The sequence below is a fragment of the Pantherophis guttatus genome, chromosome 4 (assembly GCF_059756535.1).
Source record: "Pantherophis guttatus breed Tessera chromosome 4, ASM5975653v1, whole genome shotgun sequence".
NCBI classification, from domain to species: Eukaryota; Metazoa; Chordata; class Lepidosauria; order Squamata; family Colubridae; genus Pantherophis; species Pantherophis guttatus.
Genome location: NC_142066.1, coordinates 25,313,490 through 25,330,423, shown reverse-complemented (window position 1 = coordinate 25,330,423; position 16,934 = coordinate 25,313,490). Strand labels below are relative to the sequence as shown.

At 40.5% G+C, this 16,934-nt stretch overlaps 1 protein-coding gene across 1 annotated transcript; it reads left to right on the top strand.

The window, feature by feature from the left end:
* Window positions 1-1,805: 1,805 nt before the first annotated feature.
* Window positions 1,806-6,885, top strand: LOC117666879 (apoptosis-associated speck-like protein containing a CARD). The gene is made up of 3 exons (XM_034419887.3): window positions 1,806-2,278; window positions 4,499-4,558; window positions 5,686-6,885. Exons 1-3 carry the CDS (start codon window positions 1,987-1,989, stop codon window positions 5,961-5,963), a joined length of 630 nt encoding a protein of 209 aa, XP_034275778.2. The 5' UTR covers window positions 1,806-1,986; the 3' UTR covers window positions 5,964-6,885.
* Window positions 6,886-16,934: the final 10,049 nt, after the last annotated feature.

Genomic DNA, 16,934 nt, shown 5'->3' with positions numbered 1-16,934 from the left:
GTAGTCCTCAACTTATAACCATTTGTTTAGTGGCCGTTCAAGGTTGCAATGGCACTGAAAAAAGTGACTCATGACTGTTTTTCACACTTAAGACTTTTGCAGCATCCCTGTGGTCACATGATTAAAATCCAGAAGCTTGGCAAATGGCATGTACTTATGACAGTTGCATGTCCCGGGGATGTGTGTATGTCATGTGATCCGTTTTTGCAACTTTCTGACAAGCAAAATCAATGAGGAAGCTAGATTTACTTAACAGCCATGTTACTAACTTAACAGCAGCAGTGATTCACTTAACAACAACTGCCTTGCTTAGAAATTGAGATTTTCGTCTCAATAGTGGTCATAAGTCGAGGGCTACCTGTATGCTAAAGTAGTACATAAATGGGACTATTACTGGAACAAGGAAAGGTAACACAATATTTTGCTGAAGCCATGGCCATTAAGTCTGGGCAAAGGTCCATAGGTAAAAGATTCATCATTATGATGTTAAATAAGAACATCCAGAGGTGGAGAGTTTATCAAATTAAATGCACCCCGATGCTTATTATGGGATGTTGGAATTAAGCGCAACCTCCCCATGCCTATTAAGGGATGTTAGCTGTAGAAGTCTTCAATAAATCAGGAACGAGTGATGAAATATCAGAAATTTCTTTGTGTTTATCTGTGGTTTTATGGTATAAACACAACTTGTTGAATGTCAGCAGTCATTCTTGATTTGCACCTGGATCCCAAGCATCCATCTTTACCTCTGTGCAGAAATAAATTATTAAACGGCTTTTCCTCTCAGTGTGATTATTGCCTGAAATTATGCTGGATAAAATGAACACAGTGTTGGACTGGGCTGAAACAAACAAACCGAATTTATCTGTTAGCATTTATAGATCGACCCAATTTGCATTGCTCTGTTGTAGCCCCACACATCTGAAGATGCCATGCAATGCCAAACAGTGTACTAGAAATAAACTGTTAAACTCAAGTTTTGTCTCTCAGTGTGATTATTGCCTGAAATTGTGCTGGATAAAATGACCACAGTGTTGGACTGGGCTGAAACAAACAAACTGAATTTGTTTGTTAGCATTAGGAGCCGTGATGATGTAGTAGTTAGAATGCAGTATTGCAAGCTAATTCTGCCAGCAGTTCGATTCTCACTGGCTCAAGATTGACTCAGCCTTCAATCCTTCCAAGGTCGGTAAAATGAGAACCCAGATTGTTGGGGAAAATATGCTGACTCTGTAAGCTGTTTAGAAAGGGCTGTAAAGCCCTGTGAAGCAGTATATAAGTCTAAGTGATATTGCTATTGATAGATAGATCCAATTTGCATTCCAGGTAGTTTTCAGCTTATGACCACAATTGTGCCTAGAATTTATGTTGCTAAGTGAGAAATTTGTTAAGTTTCGCCCCATTTTACAACCTTTCTTGCCACATTCCAATATCTCAGGGGCTGCCACAAAGAAGAGGGGGCCAGGCAAGTGGTGGGATTCAGCCAGTTCACACCACTTTGGGAGAACCGGTTGTTAGCTTTCTGAGCAGCTTGGTCATAAGTATAAAAAATTGGTTGTAAGTCTCTTTTTTTCTGTTGCCTTTGTAACTTTGAACGGTCACTAAATGAAGTGTTGTAAGTTGAGGACTACCTGTACTCTGTTATAGCTCCACACATCAGAAGATGCAATGCGGTGCCAAACAGAGGTACCCAATGTTAATTACATTATGCTCCTCTCAGTCCCTGAAACAACAATTCAGGCGTTGCGCAAATTGCACGTCTGAAAGTCCTTACTTCTACCAGATCCTCCGGAAATCTCCAGATTCTCTGCAGCAACATACAGATCAAGCCCGGAAGGGGAAACAAAGGGCCCAAAAGCGAAAGTTACGGCGATCGAGCTCCCGAGCCCTCCCACTTGCGAGCCTTTTCGGCTTCGCGCCTTTTTCTTTTTCTTCCGAAATTGCGCCTTCCGTTTTCGCGGAAGAAAAAGGAGAAGAAGGAGCGCGATGGCCACTTCTGCCTGGCAGAAGAGCGTCCGCTTCTGCCTGGCAGAAGCCCTGGAGAACCTGACCGAGGAAGAGCTGAAAAAGTTCAAGGCGAACCTCAACGAGTTCCCGGTCAAGGAAGACTTCAGAAACATCCCCCGAGGAACCCTGCAGAAGGCGGGCGCGCTCGAACTCAGCGACCTCCTGGTCAATTACTACTGCGAGGACTACGCCGTGGAAGTGGCCGCCAGGGTGCTCTCGGACAGCAACTGCAGACCCCAAGCTCAGAAGCTTCGCAGGGACACCGGGAAAGGTAGCCCGTGAGATGAAGGGCTGTTTCAGCCGCGGTAGGAAAGCTGCATCTGGGTCTTTCTCTAACCTACCAAGCCCCAGATGGGTCGGACTTTAGTTCCCAAGCCCTCGCCTAGAAGATCTTGGGGGGAATCGGGTGCAACTGACCCAACCAATTATGGGACCAAAAAACTTTTCAGTTTCCACAGAGAAATTCTTTGCTGGGATTCCGATTTCTCTTTCCAAAAGTTGGCTATGAAATAGATCTCTACCCCCTTTTCTCATATTTTGTATTTTATATATAATATATTTTATATTATAAAATATTTTATAATTTCTATGGAAACCAAACCCAGTTTTATACCCCGGTTGGTCAGTACATGCCAATTATGCAGGCACAATTATTTAACATTTGTCTAATGCGTCTCAATGTTTTATATATTCATTCAAACACACACACATACATACACACATACATACACACACGTATATGTGTGTGTGTGTGTATGTGTGTTTGTATGATTATATGTATGTACACATAATACATAGACATAGACACATAGACACACACACACACACATATAGATACATATATACATAGGCACCAGGGTGAATAAAAATCAATGATTTTTTTAAAAAAATAAAAAAATCGGATTTTTTTAATTTAAATTGGATTTTTTTTATTTAAATCGGATTTTTTTTATTTTTATCGAATTTATTTTAATAAAAAACTTTTGGCGTAAAAATCTATCGTAAGATAGTTTTCTATTTAAGATACATAAATAATTTAGTTTATTAAGCATGAAATGGAGCTTAGTTATGTAGCATGAGGCTGTATATTCTGCAACACTGGGACTATCAGTGAGTCAACAGTGGGTCAAAGGAGTAGCAGAGATCACAGTTGCTCTTTAAAAATTATGATTTAAATCGAGTTGATTTAAATCAAGCCTTTTTACTAGTGATTTAAATCATGATTTAAATCAAATCCACCCTGATAGGCACACACACATATAGACGCACACACACACACATATATACACATATAAATATATATACATATATGCGCACACGCATGCGTGCACACACACACACATACTACCTGCACAGCCATAAAATCCAAACAAAGCATTAAGCTAAAATTTGATACCTTTTATAAAAGATATGAGGCATTAAAACACCATGTATAATAAATATAATGCAATAAAGAGTAGCCCAGTAACAGAAAATAACAACAGCCCTAAAAAGTTAGAAATATCAGAGCACCCCACTAATTTATTCCTGTATTAAGGAAGCCTGGAAGAAAAATGTCTTTTTCTGCAAAAGCAATAAGGACCACTTTGGGTGTTGCTTGGCAGGGGGGGTTGCCCAGAGCTTTGAAGATTATTAGGCTTACAGTATTTTGATATGGTGAAAGGATAAAGCAATAAAGCTTCTATTATATTTGCTTAGGATAGAGGATGGATTTTCTTCAGATACAGTAATCCCAAGCCCCAAAGGGTTTTATACTTTGACAGTACACATTAAATTGTGTCTGAAAACAAGTGAAGAGGGAATGAAGGTAGACTGGTGTGATGTACTCGTTTCATCGAACTCCAGTCTCTGTTTTTACCTCAGAATTGTGCTAACTGACATTACAAGTCATCTTCAGTGGGCAGAACCAGATATAAACTACCAAGACATAATTTATCATAGCAAGTTTATTCTTATCCAGGTAGGGCTGTCACTGGTGTCTCCATAGAAACATCATAATCAGGTTACCCTGAACGGAGCCAACACTCAGAGAACAGAGAAATGAAGCAAGTTTTGCTGCTCTTATCGCCACAATAATAAAGACTCTTGTCTGTTTTTAGTCAGCCTCACTCCTTGTTTTCCTCCAGCAGCATTCTAGGCATCATCCTCTGGAGGCCCTCCAAAAACCAGGGAGCACAGCAGAGTCTTCACATAAAGACAGTCAGCATAAATGCAATCCAGACTAAAGTTGCCAGCACAGCTTTATTCTAGGTGGAGAACAAGGACTCAATCAAACTGTGTACCACAGCCTCAGGTATAATCCCAAACTGAAACCCACCAGGGTCCATCAAGCTGATTCTACTGTACAGGTCCAGCTTCCTTGGGAAGTTCACTTGCTACCGTTTTTTCAGCTTCTTGAGCTGATCTATGTACATGCAATCCCTTAGAGAATATCAGACAAAATTGTCCATTTATTGCTGGTTTTGCACAGTAATCTTTTTTCCCCCTCCAGATGCCTGCAGTTCTGTTCAGGAACCTGTGCCCCAGATCAGCACCCCCTCAACACAACCGGGTGAGTTCCTTCTCCATCAGTAGATAGGAATAAGCCTGCCTGTCCGTTTATTTGACCCATCCTCTCACTTGGAACACATGTGTAGCTTAGAACAAATTTAAGTGAATTTTCAGTTTCAAAACAAGGAATTGCAGGGAGATGATATTAAAACCTTGGTAAAGACAACGTATTAGTCTATACATGTGGTGAAGACTTTCACCTCCCACTTTGTAGGTTGAGAGTTTAATCCTAGGTAGCAGCAGCTGTTTCTCTCCTAGAGCCAAAGAAAAAATATCTGATGCAAACTCCACGTGGTGCCAGGAAGGGAATCTGGCCAGTAAACGCTTGGTTGCATCCACTCATCCCAACTCTATCCTGAATTAAGGGATTACAGGATCATACAAAGGGTTGTGTTGCTCATATTATTTTATAAAGACTAGTTTCACCTGTTAGCTTTCGCTTCATATCTTGGATTTAATTTTTTTGAAGTTGTTTGTATAGAATGATACACGCCTGGCTTGACAACATTGAATCTACTGCAACCAAGATATTTGTTGTCCCCGAAAACAGTATTCATAGGACCCCATAATTCAATAAAAATATTTTTATTTGAAAAATTAAATGGTGGTAAACTGGTAATTTATGCAAATTTTTGCATAATTTCCCTTAGAGAAGACAGTCGGCTCCTAATGTAGCATACATTCGTTTTTTAACAAACATTCTCCTGATTGTCAAGCTGTGCCTTGAATTGTGAAAAAAGGAAATTTTTTCACAACATTATGGAGAGGAAGAGCATGATTTCACAGCATTCTTAAAATTATCTCCTATAAGCGGATGTGGATTTTACTCCAGGATAAAGTGACAGAGAGAACCTTGATTTCAGTCATGAATATATACCCTTAAAGCAGAGGTAAGCAGCTGACCACTTTATGACCTGTAGACTTCAACTCCCAGAGCCAGCATGGCTCAGGAATTCTAGGAGTTGAAGTCCACAGGTCATAAAGTTGCCATCGTTTCCCGTCCCTGCCTTAAAGAGTCTTCTATCACACAACTTCGTATCCAAAGCTTCCAGGGAAGAGAGGGCTGAAGCCAAACGAATGTAAGTCTTGAGTATATTACTATTTCTTTTTCCTTTTATTTTTTTACAGAAATTCAGGCCCCAGGAATGCATTTTATTGAACGCCATCGGTGGGCCCTGATTCAGAGAACAACCACAGTGGAAGAAATTCTGGACCAGCTTTACGAAGTTATCCTGACCCATGAGCAATATGAAAGTATCATGGTACAGAAGACATCTCAGGATAAAATGAGGGAGCTCTATAGCCTGGTGCCTGGCTGGGATCAGCGTTGCAAGGATTTTCTCTACAAAGTTCTGAAGGAGAAAAGGAGACCACTTATTGAAGATCTTGAAAGGCAGACGCCATAGAAGCGAAATACCACCTCAGGGCATAAAATATCCAGCTACACATATATCATAGGAATCCCACAGACAGATACATACAGGTATAGACCACACCCACTTAAAGTCCCAATTGAGCCCAAAATTGATGTTGCTAAGTGAGAAATGGGTTAAGTGAGTTTTGCCCCCATTTTACGGCTTTTCTTGCCACATTTCTTAAGTAAATCACTGCAGTCATTACATTAGTAACCCGGTTGTTAAGTGAATCTGGCTTTCCCCGTTGATTTTGCTTGTAAGAAGGTCGCAAAAGTGGATCAGATGACACCAGGACAATGCATCTGTCATAAATGTGAATCCGTTGTCAAGCATCCAAATGTAAATCACATGACCCTGAGGATGCTGCAATAGTCATAAATGTGAAAAACTGTCATAAGTCACTTTTTTCAGTGCCACTGTAACTTTGAACAGTCACTAAATGGACTGTTATAAGTCAAGGACTACCTGTAGTATCTTTGAACTGAGTAGCTCTATTTACAATTGTCCTGGTTACTGAATTGTTCTATTTTCACGAGTTGACGTAGTATAGGTACCCTGTTTCCCCGAAAATAAGACCCAACCGGAAAATAAGCCCTAGCATGATTCTTCAGGATGTTTGTAATATAAGCCCTACCCCCAAAATAACCCCCAGTTAAGATTGTCAGCCAGATGAGTGCATTTAGTACCGTATTTCCCCCCAAATAAGACCTAACCAGAAAATTAGCGCTAATGCGTCTTGGAGCAAAAATTAATATAAGACCCGGTCTTATTTTCGGGGAAACACGGTAGTCCTTGACTTACAACTACAACTGAGCCCAAAATTTCTTCTGTTAAGCAAGGCAGTTATTAAGCAGGTTTTGCCCCCATTTTATGACATTTTTGCCACAATTAAGTAAATCACTGCAGTTGTTAAGTGAGATTTCCCCATTTCTTTCTGGGAAGCATTTACACTATGTAATAACAGAGTTGTAAGGGACCTTGGAGGTCTTCCAGTCCAACCCCATGCTTAAGCAGGAGATCCTATAGCCGTGATGGCGAACCTATGGCACGTGTGCCACAGGTGGCACGCGGAGCCATATTAGTGGGCACGCCAGCTCACCTCTGGGGTGCATGCGCGTGCCGGACAGCTGATTTTCGGGCCTTCTGGGCCCACCAGAAGTAGGGAAACAGGCTGTTTCCTGCCTCTGGAGGGCCTGGTAGGGGGTGTGGAAGGCCCGTTTTTCTTTCTTACCTGTCTCCAGATCCTTTCTATGGATCTGGGAAGGGCGAAAACAGCCTTTCCCACTCCCTCGGAGGCCCTATGGAGGCTGAAAGGGCCCATTTCCCAACTCCCGGTGGAACAGGAAGTGACATTTTTCCTGTCCCCAGCCTCTAGAGACTCCTAGAGAGGCTCCTACAGACTCCTAGAGAGGTTCTGGAGGCTGGGGACAGCAAAAATCACTTCCTGTCCCACCGAGAGTTGGGAAATGGGCCCTTTCAGCCTCCGTAGGGCCTCCAAGGGAGTGGGAAAGGCTGTTTTCGACCTTCCCAGATGCATAGAAAGGATCTGGAATCAGGTAAGAAAGAAAAATGGGCCTACCAGGCCATCATGTGCCAGGAGCGGGGGTGGGTGGGGTTGCATGCGCGTGGGCACGTGCATACGCGACCCTCCCCCCCACCCCCCCTCTCCTGGCACGCGATGGCAAAAAGGTTAGCCATCACTGTCCTATACCATTTCAGGCAAATGGCTGTCCAATCTCTTCTTAAAAATCTCTTCGGCTGAAGAGGTTGTAGAAAAAATGTTTTTAAAAGCCTCTGACAATTCCATCAGAGCCGCGCGATCAGAGGCTTTTTTTTTTTTTTTTTTTTTTTTACTTTTAAAAAGCATTTTTTCGGCTGAAGAGGTTGTAGAAAAAATGCTTTTAAAAATAATTTAAAAGGCCTCTGATGACTGCGCAGCTCAGCTGGGCATGGTGGGGGGGCAGGGATTTTTGCTACCGGTTCTCTGAACCACCCGCCTCCATCGCTACCGGATCAGGTGATCCGGTCCGAACTGGAAGCATTTCACCCCTGTGAGGCGCCCACAACTTCTGAAGGCAAGTTGTTCCACTGGTTCATTGTTCTGACTGTCAGGAAATTTCTGCTTAATTCTAGATTGGTTCTCTCCTTGATTAATTTCCATCTATTGTTTCTTGTCTTGCCTTCTAGTGCTTTGGAAAATACCGGTAGATTGATCGCTTCTTCACATTCACAGTCCTCTTGCATAGACATAATTTTTGATTGCATTCCAAATGAAACTGCTTTTTATCCAAATAGATTTAAACATTTATGCAAAAACAACAACAACAAGAAGTGTTGTCTAGATATTATGGACTGTAATTCTCTCCCCCCCCCCCCAAATCCCTGGTCACTTGTCATGCTTGCCAGTGTAAGTCTCCTTTTCAAAGGAGAGGGTGGGGAACAAGACAGGCCATTGGCCTTTTGGAAAAAGCATCTTTGAGTCGAAGGAGGAGGTACAGTATAGCATAATCAGACTTGCAAGATTTTGTTGTTATAGTCAATCTCAAAGTAGTTTTAGCCTTTGTGGGGATTGATTTAGCTACCTGATGGGGCTGACAAAAGCTCATGAAATAGTTATCTAAACATTCCTTTTACTGGTAGCCCCAAAGGTAGTCCATTATTTTTTTTTTGAAAAAAGTTTTCCATTTTTATTTCTTATGTACAGAATATAAATGTACATTCTCTTATATATAGTTGGTCATACACAAGGGTGAAATCTAAAATTTGTAACTACTGGTTCTGTCGGCGTGGCTTGGTGGTGGTGGGGGTAATATGACTGGGTGGGTGTGGCCAACTTTTTTTTTTTTTTACTTTTAAAAGCATTTTTTCTACAACCTTAAGAGGTTGCAAAAAAATGCTTTTAGAAGCCTCTGACGATCAAGCAACTCAGCTGGGATCGTTAGAGGCTTTTAAAGGCATTTTTTTTCTCTACAACGTCTTTGACCGAAGAGGTTGCAGAAAAGATGCTTTTAGAAGCCTCTGACGATCAGGCAACTGAACCGCAGAGGTTGTAGAAAAAATGCTTTTAAAAGCCTCTGACCATCCCAGCTGAGCTGCGCAATCATCAGAGGCTTTTTTTTTTTTTTTTTTTTACTTTTAAAAGTATTTTTTTGGCCGAAGAGGTTGTAGAAAAAATGCTTTTAAAAGTTAAAAAAAACAGCTTCTGATGATTGCGTGGCTCAGCTGGGCATTGGGGGGGCACAGGGATTTTTGTTACCGGTTCTCCGAACCACCCGCCACTATCACTACCGGATCGGGCGATCCGGTCCGAACCGGGAGCATTTCACCCCTAGTCATACATATACATATTTTTCTTAAAGAAAGTATAAAAATAAGGCATTTTAATTACATTCGGGGTTGCTCTTCTACCCTTTCTTTTCCCTCGTTTCACAACAAACCTCCTCCTTTTTCTTTCCCTTCCCTCCCTCCTCTCCTCTCCTACTTTCTCTCCTTCCTCTTCCTAAATCCCCTTCCTTTCCCCCACTCCTCCCCTCTTTTCTCCCTTTCTCACCCTCTCTCCTATTCCTGTCCCCTGCCTTTTCTTCCTCTCCTTTCCCCTTTCTTCCATTCCTCTCTCTCCCTCTCCTCTTCTTATCCTCTACTCCTCTCTCCTTTCTTTCTCCTTTGTTGTGGAATATTTTCCTTGTTTGGTATCCGAGCAATTCCCGTATTCTAATAATATATACTTTCTTTTCACTTTTTTTTCAATTTTACTCAATCTATCGCTGTAGTCTTCATAATTGTACATTTATCCTTATAGTCTTCTTTCTTTTCCCCCCTCCCATCCCCCTTTTCCATTTACTCTGATGTCATCTGGGTTTCTATTTCTTTTTTCTCCTCTCCCTCATTTAACTTTCTATTATCTAAATCATTTATCATCTTTTATTTATATTTCTTTTCTAATCATACATAAAATCTTCCCCATGTCTTGAAATACACCGATTCCTCTTTATCTTTTATTCTTAAAATTAATCTATTCATTTCCGCACAGTCTAAAATCTTTTTTATTACTTCACCTTCTGACAGGATTTTTTCTGTCTTCCAATCTTGCGCAAATACAATTCTTACTACTGTTATTATATGTATAATTAAATACACATCTTTACTATATCTTTCTGGGAGAATACCCAATAAAAAAACCTCTGGTTTTAATTCTATAGATTTGTGTAACATTTCCTCCAACCACGTCTATATTCTAGACCTATAATTTTTTGCTCCTTCACACATTTTGGAAAAAGCATTTTTGAGTCGAAGGAGGAGGAGGAGGTACAGTATAGCATAATCAGACTTGCAAGATTTTGTTATTATAGTCAATCTCAAAGTAGTTTTAGCCTTTGTGGGGATTGATTTGGTGTGGCCACCTGGTGGGGCTGATAAAAGCTCATGAAATAGTTATCTAAACATTCCTTTTACTGGTATCCCCAAAGGTAGTCCATTATTTTTTATTTAGAAAATTTATGTAACAATAGCAATAGAGCTTAGACTTATGTCAGCACTCCAGTGCTGGCATAAAGAGAAGAAGAAGGCGCTTGACTTTTCACTACTTATTTTCTCTGTAGATAATATCACCTAGGAGATGGGATGGGAGGGGGGACATTCCTGTGAGTTGAAGTAGTAGAGATGGGGGAGAATGACTTGGAAGATGGCCAATGAAATGCTGAGAATTGGGGAATGGAAAGGGAAGGGTTTGGGGTCGGAGGTTCAGTGTCGGCTACGATGGAGTCGGGGACAGATTGTACTCAATAAATGAAAGATTTCATCAAAGACTTTTTGTTTGGAAATGCAATTTATTTGAGACGACATCGTAACCTGACAACTTATATATACCTCTTGACGGTGCTTTACATATAGCCACCTACTCACTCACAGCGACTCTAAACAGCTTACAAACAATAGAAACAGTAATCCGTGTTATTCCTGATATGGTATGAGTTTGAGTTATCATATGTAACTATGATTTATGACCTATGACTTCTTGTCTGATTGAGAGCTTATGCACCGGAGACAAATTCTTCATGTGTCCAATCATACTTGGCCAATAAAGAATTCCTCTCTTTTTTCTTCTCCTCTCCTCTCGTCTTGTCTCGTCTCGTCTCCCCTTTCCTTCCCTTCCCTTCCCTTCTTTTCCCTTCCCTTCCTTCCTCTCTCCTCTCCTCCCCTCTTCTCCTCTCCTCTTCTCCTCTCCTCTCTTCTCTATTTCATTCCATTCCATATACAAAATACCTAATATTTTTAAAATCAAGATAATCCCAGAACAATTCTAAAAGAGGCGGAAGAAAGAAAGGTTAGAAAAAAGCAAACTGAAATACCAATTCCTAAAGTTACCAATTTTTATATATGTCAGGAAGGAATGAAAAAATCAGTCCAGCTTGTCACAAATAGAGGAGAGCACAACCAAATGGCTGTAAATCTCTAGAGTAGTGGGCGGGCTTTCTTTGATCCTGATCTCTGCCTTCACATTCTCATCCTTGCCTTTTTATCAGACAATCTTGTCCAAAATCCCAATTCACACACAATTGTATCGTTGCAGAATAAAGTATCTTCTAATCATGTGCTGCTTTGTAATTTCAAAAAACAGAATGAGATTAAAACAAGATTGCAGGTAAAGGAACTTGTGTGCATTGTGAAATGATTTTGTTAGTACATATTCTGGTTTGATTTACGGTTTGGAATAATTTTTATTACAATTTTCCTTTACACAACTCTAATACATAATCAACAGACCATGTCATTTTCACATACTTTGGATCAACATTCCATACAATATATACATTCAGTATCTAATCCTCAATAGCCTTATGTATATTTCCAATTTTTATTTCTATTATCTATCCAGGTATACCATTTTTCCCAAACCGCATAATATTCCGAATCATCTTTTTCTTTTAATTCTAGAGTCAATTTATCCATTTCGGCACATTCATATATCTTCTGAATGATCAATTCCTCTGGTGGTGTACTGTGTTCCTTCCAGTATTGCGCAAACACAATTCTTGCCGCTGTTGTTATATGTAGAATCTAACATCTTATTTTTCTATCAAATTTTGTTTTAAGTATTTCCAGGAGAAATGTTTCCAGGTTTAATTCTATTTGACATTTTGTTAGCTCTTGTAGTCATCCTTGTATCTTAGTCCAGTACTTTTTTGCTTCAGGGCATAGCCACCAAACATGAAAGAAGGTACCTTGACGATGATTACATTTCCAACATTTTGGACTTAGGTTCGAGTACATTTTAGCCAGCCTTGCTGGGGCTAGGTGCCAATGGTAGAGCATTTTGTACTGATTTTCCTTCTAAGCAGCAGATTTTGTTATAGTGTAATTTTTGTTCTAAATTCTTTCCCAATCCTCTAAATCTATATTATGTCCTATATTAGCCCATGCAATCATTGGTTCTTTCACTACCTCCTCTACTCTATCAAATTCTTATTAGAAATACAGTTTGGAAACACGCTCAAGGATAAATGATATGATGGAGTAAGTTGGCATATAATCAAAATGTGACTATAGCCAAAGGCCAGCAAGACAAAGAAATGTATAACTGATAGGGAAGACAATCTTCAAGATGCAAAATCTGTTGCATTCTTGGGGATAGATAACAAAATTTGGTGACTGATAAATGATCTGAAAGTTCTTTTTAGTAGGAAAATTACATAATAATCATCTGTCTGTTCTGGCATTATTTACAAAAAAGGAGAGATTAATATTTAACACTAGTATAAAAAATTTATACACATATATAAATGAAAGCTGAAGCAAGATTAGCAATACCAGACAAAAAAAAAGTTCTAAGCAAAGTACAATGCAGATATTTAAAGGAATCAGTTAATTGACCTGGCTGTGTTTTCACGGAAGCAGCAACAAATGAAAACTTAACCTTGTCTGGGATTTATTGTGTAAATGTTTATTTTGATAGAACAAATGGTAGTAATAAAGGAAGTCCTTGATTTATAACTAGTCACTTAGTAGCTGTTCAAAGTTACGACTTGACTCGTGTTTCAAGTTCTGACAACACAACTCCCTTGTGGTGATGTGACTGCGTTTCAGTTGCTTGGCAACTGGCCTGCATTTACTGCAATTTATGTTGGTTTTGCACAAACCTGAAAAAGAACCAGGTTATGTTTAATAAATTCATGAAAGAAAGAAAGAAAGAAAGAAAGAAAGAAAGAAAGAAAGAAAGAAAGAAAGAAAGAAAGAAAGAAAGAAAGAAAGAAAGAAAATTAAAATCTCGGATGTTTTCCCGCGTCATGGTAAATAAGTTGGTTAAAATGTTTAAAATTCTGGTTAAAATCCCAGCTTAAAATTTAAAAAAAAATTTAAGCTGGGATTTTAACCAGAATTTTAAACATTTTAACCAACTTATTTACAATGACGCAGGAAAACACCCGAGATTTTAATTTTTTGCATATGCACACCCGCGAAAACTTAAGAAGACATACACACACATATAGATATATATATATATGGAGAAGAATTAGATGTAGTAGACCAGTACATATATGTAGTCCTCAACTTACGACCACAATTGAGGCCAACATTTATGTTGCTAAGTAAAACATTTGTTAAGTGAGCTTTGCCTCATTTTGCGACTTTTCTTGCCACAGTTGTTAAGTGAATCACTGCCACTGTTATGTTAGCAACTGTTCTGCCCCAGCTACGGACCCCAAAGAACGCAGCACACACAAAGTCCGTTCAAACCTTAGTTTACTGAATAAACCAATCTTTTACAACAACGGCTGTTAATTAATTGCATTAACAGCCGCCAAGAATTCAAACAATAACTGAAAGCTTACTATGGTTGGCAGAATGCCCAGAAGCAATTTGCAGGAAGCTGATAAGATAAGCAAGACAAGACATGAAGGTATGTGAACTAAGTTGCTCCCTGCAAATTGCTTCAGTTGGCGTTCCTCCTTAAATAGGCTGAGTGGCCAATTAGCCCCAAGCCTTACTCTCGAGGAGACCCTCCTGAGGAGCCATTCCTGCCTTTTGGCAGCTCTGCACGCCCGTGCATTGAGAAGAGGCTCCTCCTCTTCGTCCTCTTCACTTAAGGGAGCTTCTGGAGGTTCTGAAGGCCCTGGCTGAATCCCCACCTCTGGCACCACATCTTCTCCAGCCTCCTCATTGTCTGACTCGAGTGCCAGCTGCACAGGCTGCTGGCGCAGCACCACACCAGCCTCCTTGCTGTCAGAATCAGCCACTAGCTGCACAGGCCACTGACGGGCCACAACAAATTCATTTAAGAACAGCATCGGTTAAAAATAGAAGTTCCAGTCCAATTCAGTGGTGGGTTTCAAATTTTTTTACTACCTGTTCTGTGGATGTGGCTTGGTGGGCGTGGCATGGCTTGGTGGGCATGGCAGGAGAAGGATACTGTAAAATCCCCATTCCCTCTGTACTCCAAGGGAAGGATACTGTAAAATCTCCATTCCCTCCCCAATCCAGGAGAAGGTTACTGCAAAATCCCCATTTCCTCCCGATTAGTCCCCCTCCTGGGACTCGGGAGGCAGAGAATAGATGGGGGTGGGGCCAGTCAGAATTTTTATTACCAGTTCTCTGAACTTCTCAAAATTTCGGCTACAGGTTCTCCAGAATTGGTCAGAACCTGCTGAAACCCACCTCTGACCCAATTGGCAAAAAAAAAGCTCAGGACTATATTGGTTGGAAACATGAGGAAGAGACAATGGATAAAATCATGATGATGATGTGGTAGGAAATGCAGGTTTCCAGTAAAACTCACTCCACTTAACAACTACCACCAAAAAAAAGTTGTAAAATTGGTCATGTGGTGACTTACTCTACCACCATCTGACTTACTACCTTAATTGCCAGATTCAATTATGATCGTTATGATCTTCTGGGGGCAGGCAGTGAGATTTGCCCCATTCTACAACTTTTGCTACAGTGGTTAAGGGACTCACCATCACTTGTAATCAAAAGTTGTAAAATTAGCCCACTTCCCCATTGACTTTGCTCATCAGAAAGTCTCACAAAAGTGACCCTACGACAATCCACTGTCATAAAGATGAGTCAGTTGCCAAGCCTCTGAATTTTGAACACGTGACCACGGGGCTACAACAGTTGTAAGCATGAACACTGGCCAAAGGTTACTTTTTTCCATTGCCGTTGTAACTTCGAATGGTCACTAAATGAACTGTTGTAAGTCAAGGACTACCTGTATCTATAGGGGACAAACGTCAATGCACACACACTGTCTTAAGCTCTTTTGGGTGGAATAGGGCTCAGTTATGGCCGGTACAATTCTTTTGTCAGTAAACATTGAAAGGCTAAAAATCTGTAGAGATTCTCAGTTATCCAGGTCATGGTTGTCCCAAAGGTGCTTTTTCAGGAGGCAACTGGAATGTCTTGTTTTTTCTTTTGAAGACGTTTCCCTTCTCATCCAAGAGGCTTCTTCGGTTCTGATAGGATATTTATTTATTTATTTATTTATTTATTTATTTCATGTATTTATATGCCGCCATTCTCCCGAAGGACTCAGGGCGGCGAACACAGTTAAGAAACAAGTACAATAAAATCTCATTTTAAACCAAATAACTAATTAATAGTAAATAATAAAACCCGGAATCAGAGTCAGCCTATTTGTTTGAACAGCCAAGTCTTCAGGTCCTGACGGAAGGAGCGGAGATCAGGAGCCGTCCGGAGCTCGGTAGGCAATTCATTCCAGAGGGTGGGAGCACCCACAGAGAACGCCCTACCCCTGGGCACAGCAAGACGACATTGGCTCGCCGTCGGAACCCTGAGGAGAGCGGCCCTATGCAAGCGAACAGGACGGTGGGAGGCAGGCAGGAGAAGGTCCTGCAAATATCCCAGACCTAAGTCATGTAGGGCCTTATAGGTGAGAACTAGCACCTTGAAGCAGACCCGGAGAACCACTGGTAACCAGTGCAGCTCATGCAGGAGGGGTGTTATATGGGAGTAACGAGGGGCTGAGGAATTGAGGAATATTGAGGAATGGAAGGTTTTATATTCCTTTTTTTTAAAAAAAAAATTTTGATTTATATGCCGCCCTTCTCCAGAGACTCAGGGCAGCTTACAATGCGTTAAGCAATTTTTAGAGGACTGCAGAAAAAACAATGGCTACCAACCTGCCTTCCATTGAGGGCCTGTATATTGCACGAGTGAAAAAGAGGGCTGTGAAAATACCTACAGACCCCTCACATCCTGGACATAAACTGTTTCAACTCCTACCCTCAAAACGACACTACAGAGCACTGCACACCAGAACAACTAGACACAAGAACAGTTTTTCCCCAAATGCCATCCCTCTGCTAAACAAATAATTCCCTCAACACTGTCAAACTATTTACTAAGTCTGCACTACTATTAATCTTCTCATTGTTCCCACCACCCATCTCCTTCCACTTATGACTGTATGATTGTAATTTTGTTGCTTGTATCCTTACGATTTATATTGATATTGTTTCCTGATTGTTTATTTGTACCCTATGACTATCACTAAGTGTTGTACCTTATGATTCTTGATGAATGTATCTTTTCTTTTATGTACACGGAGAGCGTATGCACCAAGACAAATTCCTTGTGTGTCCAATCACACTTGGCCAATAAAAAATTCTATTCTATTCTATTCTATTCTATTCTATTCTATTCTATTCTATTCTATTCTATTCTATTCTATTCTATTCGGTCCTTGAAGCACTTGGAGCTTTATCTGTGTCCTCAGGGTCACCTGAGTAGCTCTCCTGGTTCCAGTAATTTGCAATTTTTTTCCCTCTGGAAATCCATTCCTACTACCACACCATTCAAGGGCTGTTCATCCCAAATTGTATAGCTAAAAGGGGATGATTCCCAATTTGGGATGAGCATCCTTTGAATCGTGTGGAAGTAGGAAAGGATTTCCAGAGGAAAAAAAATTGTAGACTACAGGAACCCTGAGCCTCTCCTGGTTCC

Coding starts and splice junctions, on each gene's coding strand:
- LOC117666879 (XM_034419887.3), top strand. CDS start 1,987: ATGGCCACTTCTGCCTGGCAGAAGAGCGTCCGCTTCTGCCTGGCAGAA. Junction 2,279..4,498: donor TCGCAGGGACACCGGGAAAG/GTAGCCCGTGAG, acceptor TTCCCCCTCCAG/ATGCCTGCAGTTCTGTTCAG. Junction 4,559..5,685: donor CACCCCCTCAACACAACCGG/GTGAGTTCCTTC, acceptor ATTTTTTTACAG/AAATTCAGGCCCCAGGAATG.